The following is a 9,635-nucleotide window of genomic DNA, read 5'->3' as shown; positions in this document are numbered from 1 at the left end:
TTGTTCAGTTGTTCCACCATTCAGTCTATTTGCATATTAGCCTTTTATTATATAGGATTACCAAAAATGTACTAACATAGTATAATATCACAAAGTTGTAGGAAATATTAAAAATCTGCAAATAACAGGATTACTTCTGTTATATTTTTTATTTTCCCCCCTTTGTATTTAACTTAAAATTAACATATTTTTATATAGCTTTAAAACTTTTATGGCTCCCTAATTGTGGCATAAATAGAATAGTATTAAACTCTCCCCCATTGGACATTTGTTTCTATTTTTTTATATATTAGAGAAATGCTGTGGTGAATATCATCTGCATTCTAAATTTGTAATCTCTGTGGAAAATGTGAAATTCATCTTCTAGTGTTCCTTCCCCTGGCCAGTTTTCGCCCTGGAAAAAAAGAAAGTCACAAAGTAGCATAAGAGAAAGAAAGAGCATGAAGTATGAAGTTATACCAATTTGGGTTTGAAATTTGGGCTTCTTTACTTACTATTTAAGTAACTTTCAGCAAATATCTTACATCCTCTGACTTCTACATCTGAAAATGGAAATAATGAATGATACACCTACCTTGTTTGGTCATTGTGGGCATTAATTGAGATGAAGCCTGTGAAGGACATAGTGCCTGATACCTATTAACAGGTACTCAAAAGATAGCTTTACAAATGTACTGTTCAGCAAGATTAAGGAATAAATTGTTAAAGTTGAGTTTCTCTCTCTCTGAGCTTCTTTTCTAAACAAATCTCTATTGTAGACTGAATTAGTGAAAATACCAGGAGGGTATTTTTACTTTTTAATTTGTAAAAAGTGTTGGTTTGCTTCAAAAGATCATTTGATTAAAATTTTTGAATCCAGATGGTTCATTGTCCTTCATTATTATTTTTTCCATCTGAATTGATCAGTTTTTTAAGTTGAAATTTATTACAGTTTAAGTTACAGTGTGGATGATTGGTAGCTGCCTTTTAAAAATATATATTGCTAACTTTTCAGTGACAAAAGAGTGACTCTAGTGTCAATTATTGAGAAGACTGGCAAGAAATGAGCTTAGTTTGTGGCCTGTTACATTTGATGTATAAGATTTTGGAAAAAATTTTTAGTTCAGAACTTTTACTTCACTACCATACATTTTAGCATCTAATTATTCTCTAATGTTTAACGATTATATTGAATTTTGGGAGTTGGAAGAGGTAAACCAGACTCAGTTCTTGTCCTAAAAGACTTTATAGTCTGATGAAACAAGCATATATTTATGATACAGTGTGGCAAATTATTTTACAGCTCTATGGTTACAGTTTATTTATTCAACTAAAAGTTTGCCTCGAAAAAGCAAAGTATCTTTTTGTTAGGTTAACATTCAAATTGTCATACCATTCCACACTGAATTAATTTAATTTAGGCTAGACTGAAGTGTAATCTTTTAACGTTGGTCAATTCAGGACTCACAGATCCTCATGCCCTTTACTTTGTAACAAGAAGGGAGCCAGAAAGTTGATATTCTGATTTAAAGCCAAATTTCTAGTTCTTCCTTTCTGATGAGAAAGAACCTCAAGCTGTCTGAACCTATCTTCATCTTCAATTCAACTGTTTTGATTTATTCTAGTTAACAGTTTCAGTAAAAAGCACTGTTACCAACATTGAACAGTATTATAATATCGGTTTTATTTGCATTCTATTACTATGACATATTTTCTTTAGTACAAGATTGTTTATGAAGAGTAAAACATAATATGGCCCTTTGTTTTTAAGATTCTGTAGTCTTCCTAATATAGTCAGTCTAAGAAAGCCAGTATCCCAGTGGTTGGTAGTGTTTTAGTTAATAATTTCAGTGCTTGCCATTGAAAGAAGAGTTCATATTACTATGCTCCTAATAAATTGTTTAGATGTTTTAAAAGTCTGAATTTGTGCCACAGCTTTGATTTTCTACTACAAAAGAATGAAAAGTTAAAAATAACCCCGCCTTTGATTGCTTTTGAAAAAGTAACTGTAGTCTTTTTTTTTTCAGGGTAATCACTTTGATCAGTATGAAGAAGGACATTTGGAAATTGAACAAGCATCACTTGACAAGCCTATTGAATCGGTAAGATGATCAGTGCTTAATTTTGGGTCAAAGCTAGTTAGTTAGTTAGTGTTCGTGTGACACTTGATGTGAATGAAGTTAAACTTATTAATAACTTATAGTACAGTCTAGAGTTGTTTTCTTGCATGTCTGACAATAATCAAAGAGAATTTGGGATATAATTTAATACATTGGGTTATCAGTCTGAAATCTATAAATAATTTATAATTTTGATGAAAAAATATAATTTGGCCCATACTGATATTCTGTTAAAGATAGCAAGTTAAAAGTTTAGTGTTTTGATAAATTGAATAAAGGAGTAAAATGTATTTTGATCCTTTAAAAGCTTCACCTTTCCTGGGCAACACAATCATAAAATGTTCTATTAGGAATAGTTAAAGACTAACACATTTTATTTACCAGACAGACTCTTGTAAAACATTGTAAATTTGGTTTCTGTAGCTTAAGAGATGTCTGGATTTTGTCAAAAGTTGATTATTCCTATCTCTTTACACAGTTTAGTTTTGGATATTGATAACAAAGCAATACAACAAGATTTCTCTTTTTTACTCTTAAATTTTTTAAAATCTTAATTTTTTAACATTGTTTCCATTTTGAGAAGCCCTTTATTTTCAAAATACACAGTCCATTGTTAAAATGTCTAAACTTGTCAGTATTTAATATTTCTGCTTAAGTATACATGAATAAGGGTTCGGTGAGTTCAGCTTGAATGAAAAATAATCAGAGAGGGAAACTTAATCTTGATAACAACAGTCAAGACATCCCCTCTCTCCCTTTAAAATACACTAGCTTTTTCACCTCCCGCAGGAAAATAAGGCAATTTAGAGAGCACAGATATTGTAACTTTAGCTTTTATTTTCACAACTATAACATAGTAAAGGATCAACATATATTTATGTTCCTAAATTAGGTTGGTGTTGTGTGTTTGTGTGTGTGTTTAGATGTTTACAGAAATTTACACAACTTGGGGTGTTCGACATTTTTCTTCCACAGCAGTTGGCCCATATTAGCTAAGCAGCCATGATCTGGTTTGTATTGCACGGTCTGCCTTTTTTTAATTTCTTCTCTAGGGTTTCTTTCTCCCCCACTTCCCCTTATTTCTGTTCTTCTGGTCCAGTGAACACTGCATATAGTACCTTCTGTCTTAACGTGCTGGCATGATGCTAGACTTAGGCATGGCAGTAAATGATGACGCATGTGATAATGCTGCAGAGGGAGAATTCACATCTGATGTTGTACTGAAAGCCCAGTCTTGTGTTTTGACTTAGGATAAAATGCCAAGCCCATTTTGCTCAGTTAAAAAAAATCCTGAAGTTTTTGCCTTGTTCTGTATCAGTTTTCTATTTTAATTTAAATGTTTCTTTGGGTCAAAGTTTAAGAACAGAGAACTGGCAGAAGCAGGCTCAAGTACCATTATTCTACATGGTTGAATAATATAATTCTGGGGTACTCTGACTTAACAGTAGCAGACATTTAATTAGACTAAATTTGCAGCCTAATATTATCACTTTACTCAACAAAGAATTTTTAAAAGCACTAAATTAAATGATATATGACATTTTTAAAGCTTTCTTTTAGGACTAATTTTAAGGGTTTTGGGACATTCATTCCTTTGGCATGTGAGACTAATGATCTTTTTCCTCTCACACTGTCCAGGATTTTTTCTAGCACATGTCCTAGGGATAACACTATCAGAAGACAGTCTGACTGAATAGTCATTGTTGAGTAATGTCCGTGAGTAGCAGTGGAATTGATATATGCCTTATTTATTAAATAATAGTGTCTTCTCCACTTAAAATAGTAAATGATATAGCACTCAGACTGGATATTTAATTTTTTATAAATAGATGTATGATCAGAGATATGTATTAATAAATTATACTTCTAATATAAATTTACTCCTAAAATACATAAATATATGCATTATTTGTGCTGTGGTAGTTTAGATAGGAGGAAGAGAGCTTCATAGCCTACATTATGCTAGATAAAGGTGGGACACATAAGATAGGGGAATTTTATTTCTGTTATCAAATCATTTGGAGATAAATTTAAAGTTCTTAAAGACACTCAAAATAATTGGCATTAAGTGTGGTGTGTCTCCCCTCACCCCCCAACAAAGAAGTGCCCTCTAACCTAAGGAATCCCCACCAAGTACATATATATTAGTTTTATGACTGGCTGAGTATACTGAGTTGTTTTATTCTTAGGGGGGGAATGGTTGCTTTTAACACACGGAAAGAATATCTATCTGCTGAATTAAAATCTTTCTCTGCAGCAATATCTATTGAGAGGTGCTGACTGTTTTGCTACAGCATGCAACTCAAAAGTGGCTGGAAATATGCAGCTTTGGGAGTCTACAGATCATTGCAGGAGCTAAAGGTCTAGTCATTTTTTTTTATTTAACAAAGGTAATCTGCAGCAGCTGGTAACCGTGGAAGTCTCTGCACAGGTTTGTGCCAAGAATATGCCTGTTTGAAGGGTTATTGTGAGTATAGGATTAAAGCTCTTTTTGTTTTGTAATAGGGTAAATTTGTTGCAAACCAGCAAAATGGGAAATGAAACACAAAGATGCAATAATGCATTATGCTTTCAGTAAATTTCTGAAGCTTAAATTTGTTAATGAAATGATACAGGTATTTTAATTTCAATCAGAAAATGTTGAAAACACTTAAAAATCTAACATTGGTAAAATATTTAATAATCTTTATTATAAAATTATATTTCAGCCAACTAAATATCTTTGAGTAAAATTCCTAGTCAAGAATAAAATACTGTTCTAAGAAAATTATGAAAGAATCACTAGACAACTTGATTGTACTATTATGAATTAGAGAGAAGGTGGAAAGTATTAAACATTTTACCCTTATTACAAAAACTTTTTAAAGCTTAAATTTTAAGTTACTGCTTAATGAAATTTTTAGGTCCCGGCCATAATAATGATGACTGTCACAAACTTAAAGATAAAATATTTAGAAAACAAATAAAACTTAATCTAAAACCATAGATAGCCCAGTCTAGGATTTCACCATAGTTCCCAAGAATTGATTGGTGTGATTTAGGACATATGGTCCTTTATGACTTTTACTATAGAAAGAAGATGACAGATCAGAAGGGAGAGTGATTATAAGCTATTCATAAGGCAAAATGCCTGCATCATAGACTTAAGATATGTTGTCATTGTTGCAGTTGGAACTAAACTACCCATCAACCATTAGTTGGTCTTTTTTCTACCTGACTGATTAAAATCCTATCTTTATAGTTGTCAGGTTGACTAAGCAAGTTTTTAAAATTAATGTAAGTTTTTAAACTCCAGTTGCTGATGTTCATTTTGCTCACTAGGGTTTTAGAAGTCTATGTATAATTGGTTTTGTCCTGTTAAATATCTGTTTAGATCTGTGGACTCCACTAGTTCCAAACTGTAACTCTGTAAGACTGCTGATTTGACATTTAGCAGTGACCATATGTGGACTGCACTATAAATAATGTGCTTCTTGGAGCTGAATGGTGTAGCATTACTATATGGCTTTTCTCTCCAGTCTTCATTGTGTCATCTGTAGTGAGCTATAGATTTTTTGTTTTGGGAATTTTTACAACTTGTTTGCATGGGTTCACCTAGTAGCATTTGGTTTTTGCTTATAGAGTCTTTAATACACAATCAGCAAAACTTACAATCCACTCAAGAAACTTAACCATTTTTGTCACTGTTTATATAGACTAAATGTTATAAATTGAATGTGGCTGTCAACTAAAAGAAAATTCAATGTGGAATTAATATTCATCCAGTCATTGGCATAATTATATAATTTCTCTTGAGACATGATTAATATTCTATTTCTTGCTATAAAAATTTTGAATGAGCCCCATACAAAAAAGAAATTTTTATGTGTTTTGGCAAACTCCTATTATACAGATTGGTGTTCATTATTGCCAAAATAATTACTGTTACTTTGAATGGTATACAGCTTTATGAAGCAGAGCAGTTTCCTGGGAAAGTTTTCTACCTAATAGTTAATAAACAGAAATGTTGAGAAATGACTGAAATAATTAATAATGGGTGTTTTGTTTGTTTATTTGTTGTGTTTCCAGTAAATTGGTAGTTTATAATACATTTTTCTTTCAAAGATCTTATTTAAAAATTATATCCTCACATATATTGGAGGGGAACAAAGGATAAAAATGTAGCGTTTTAATTATACATTTAAGTTTGTGTGTCCCCCTCCCTCCCTTTTTTAAATTGGTTTCAGAGAGGGAGAGAGAAATAGAAACATCAGTGATGAGAGAGAATTATTGATTGGCTGCCTCCTGCACGCCCCCCCACTGGGGATCAAGCCTGAAACCTGGGTATGTGCCCTGACCGGAAATCGAACCGTGACCTACTGGTTCATAGGTCGACGTTCAACCACTGAGCCACGCAGGTTGGGCAATTATACATTTAAGTTTTGAACTAGAAAAAAAAGTTTTAAAAGCTAACTAAGGTAAAAATAGTTTGGGTTTTCAGCTTAGCTTCAGTCTTTTAAACCAGAATTAAGAAGAACTGTTCATGCCTAATCAAAGAAAATGCCACCCTGCCACCATTTGGGAGTCTTGTGCATAGAGAGTAACTAATAGGTTATGGAAAACTAGCTTTTTGTCTACCACTCTTGAACAAAATTCAGTTGCTTTATTATTTTAAAATTAGTATTTCCCTGTAGTTCTTCCATGTGCATTGAAATTAGGCTGTCATGCCGCCTTGTTAGTCGTAAACCAGCTGTTAAAAAAAGAAAAAATTTCCATTTATTTTTGGTTCTATGAGATTATAATTAAATTCCCAATTATATATTATTTTAAAAAGTAATACATATATTTTTAAGATTTTTAAGACATATTCTCGCTTTTAGAGCGAGAGAAAGGGTGAGGTACAGAGAGAGGGAAACATGGATGTGAGAGCAAAATATCGACTGGCTACCTCTGCATTCCCCCTACTGCGGATTGAGCCTGCAATCCCGACATGTGCCCTGACCGGGAATCAAACCAGCAAACTTTTGGTGCATAAGGTGACGACCAACCAAACTGAGCCACATCAGCCAGGGCCACATTATATATTTTATTTAAAAACTAAAAGATACTTTAGTCACTGTTAGTGACTGAAATAGTAATTGTTACTATTTTAGAAGTTAAATTTATTGCTCATTGCTCTTGTTATGTCTAGATTACCTGTTTGGGCTATAAATACCATCCATGAGAATAATTGGCAAAATCACAGCCCTAAAGAGAGAAAGTAGATTAATTATTTTCACAGGCTGATGATTGAATCCCTTGTTCTTTTACAGTGAAAGTTCCATGGACATTTTTATCATTTCAGATGTAGATAAGTCTGCTTTGTTCTGCTTTGTATAAGGCTTCTTGATGTGCCTTCCTGTGTTACCCATCCTTAAACCTATTGGATTTTTGACAAGTGTTTATAAAACTTTTTCTTTTTTTTTTTTTGGTAGGAAAAGAGACCATACTGAATACTAACCCTTTCTGCAGTCATAGAGCTTCCTATTTTCCTCCAAAAGCAGGTAGTCTGGAATGATAGGAAAGGTCCAGATTTCCGCTATTAGTCATTCACTAAATTTATTAAGTTGGTGGATCTAAGTTCTTGGATATATGTCTGTTGTTTTTGTTGGCTTTGTTATAATCACAAGGACATAGAGTAGCATATTAATAATTTTAATATAGTTCCTGACATTTCATTCCCTAATCATACTTGGGAAAGTAGATTTAATTAATTAATAGTTTTCACCTAAAGTTTTAGAAGAGAATGGCCACTACCATTTTGTATCAGTAGCTTTTTTGAGAAGGTGACAGCCATCTTGAGTGGTTTTGTAAAAGTGGTGCTACTGTGTATAACCCTAAATTTTTCTTTTTTCTCCCTTTAACATTTGCTTTTCCTTTCACTGTTGTCAGTCACAACACGCTGCTCTTGAACCTCTCAGCTGGTCTTGACTCGTGAATTTACTTATGCTTTCACTCTTTAGTATATACATTAATTGCAAGCAGTGAATTGAAAACAAGACAAAAAAAAAAAACGACCATTAGTGAATGGACAGTTTCTTACTTTGTGTTACATTTAACTGTTCTTTTGACAGCCCAGTTTTTAAAGCCAGGTTCGTATGGAAATGCTTTCACTCCACTTGCACTGCTTTTGGAAATAGCATACTGCTTCATCTGTCTGTTTATTTTAGTGCATTCATAATATAACACAGTCAGCATAATGTCTCATCTCCACTTAGCCAAAGATTGAGTTTTTTTAAATAAAAAAAGGGAGGCAGCAATTATTGTCAGCATGGTTTAATACCCTAAATCTCTGTGCCAAGTACAATTCTAACTTTAGCCTGTTAAAAGATTAAACAACAATTTAATCAACTATTTAATCTTAGAGTCATTCTGCTTTCTTTGTCCTTTCTGTAGTTATTTAGTTGTAGGAGTTATGATAAAAAATAAAGATTTTATGTACAGGTAAGTTTATTTTCATAATCGTATAATAAAGGTCTCTTTACCTTTTCATATTTTGCTAACACTGCTTGTACTAAGACTTTTATTTTTTTTCTTCTTTTCTTTTTTGAAAATATAGTTTTATTGACTTCAGAGGGAGAGAGAGATAGAAACATCAACGATGAGAGAGAATCATTGATCGGCTGCCTCCCGAACACCTCACACTGGGGATCAAGCCCAAAACGCGGGCATGTGCCCTTGGCCGGAATCAAACCCGGACCCCTCATTCTGCAGGCCGACTATCCACTGAGCTAAACCTGCCAGGGCTGTACTAAGACTTTTAATTGTTACTTACTTTCTTTACAATGAGGTTACTTATAAATACTTAGGCACTCAGTACTGGTTAAGGGGATGCTTTTCCTGACACTTCATTTGAGAGGAGAGAAAGGAAGAAGAGGCAGCATTTTCTAATTCTTTCAGTTCCTAGCAAAAAAATTTCTAGTGACCTTTTGTGTATCATAATGATTTAGAGTGTGTGTGTGTGTATTTTTTAAAGCAGTAGTATCTTTTGTTTTAGAAACAAGTTTTTCATTACCTTTTTAAAAAATGTATTTTTATTGATTTCAGAGAGGAAGTGAGAGGGACATGTACAAATCGCAGCATAGAAAGCAGTTGCTATAGTGCCTGGTGCCTTGATGCATGGTTGCTATGATTTTCACCTTAATAAATTCAGAGGGTACTAGAAAGGGATGGTCTTAGGTTGCCAATACTACATTTTCAAAAGCTCATGTTGAAAATTACACCTTCTTAAGGTCTGCAGGCCAGGCCGACGCTCTATCCACTGAGCCAAACCGGTCAGGGCTAAATTGACTTTTTAGAGAGAGGGCAACATGGATGTGATAGGAAAACATCAATCAACTGCCTCCTGCATGCCCCTTACTGGGGATTGAGCCCGGTATGTGCCCTGACTTGGAATGGAACCAGCAACTTTCAGTGCATGGGATGATGCCTAACCAACAGCTGCACAAGCCAGGGCTCTCCTGATATCTTTTTCCTCCATCAATGAAGTAATCAGCTGCTCAGCCCTGTTTTCCAGTT

The 9,635-nt window shown here is 33.6% G+C and overlaps 1 protein-coding gene across 8 annotated transcripts in view; it reads left to right on the top strand.

Moving 5' to 3' along the window:
* The window catches only part of GPATCH8 (G-patch domain containing 8), a 77,101-nt gene that overhangs the window by 20,182 nt on the left and 47,284 nt on the right, over window positions 1-9,635 (top strand). For 2 of the 8 annotated variants that reach the window (XM_015572524.1, XM_006776871.2), the window contains exons 1-2: window positions 2,001-2,081; window positions 8,192-8,209. Coding sequence is in view for 1 of the 8 variants with exons in the window: in XM_006776868.2 (XP_006776931.1) it covers window positions 2,007-2,081 (75 nt within the window). In the remaining 7 variants the exon portion in view is untranslated. Of the gene's footprint in view, window positions 1-2,000; window positions 2,082-3,074; window positions 3,110-4,489; window positions 4,567-8,191; window positions 8,210-9,635 lie in introns of those variants that run through there. The other 6 variants (XM_015572521.1, XM_015572522.1, XM_015572523.1 and 3 more) reach the window with 6 other exon arrangements.

The sequence above is a fragment of the Myotis davidii genome, unplaced genomic scaffold, assembly GCF_000327345.1.
Source record: "Myotis davidii unplaced genomic scaffold, ASM32734v1 scaffold109, whole genome shotgun sequence".
Taxonomy (NCBI): Eukaryota; Metazoa; Chordata; class Mammalia; order Chiroptera; family Vespertilionidae; genus Myotis; species Myotis davidii.
The sequence above is the reverse complement of the archived record's forward strand: the minus strand, read 5'-3'. Positions and strand labels throughout refer to the sequence as shown.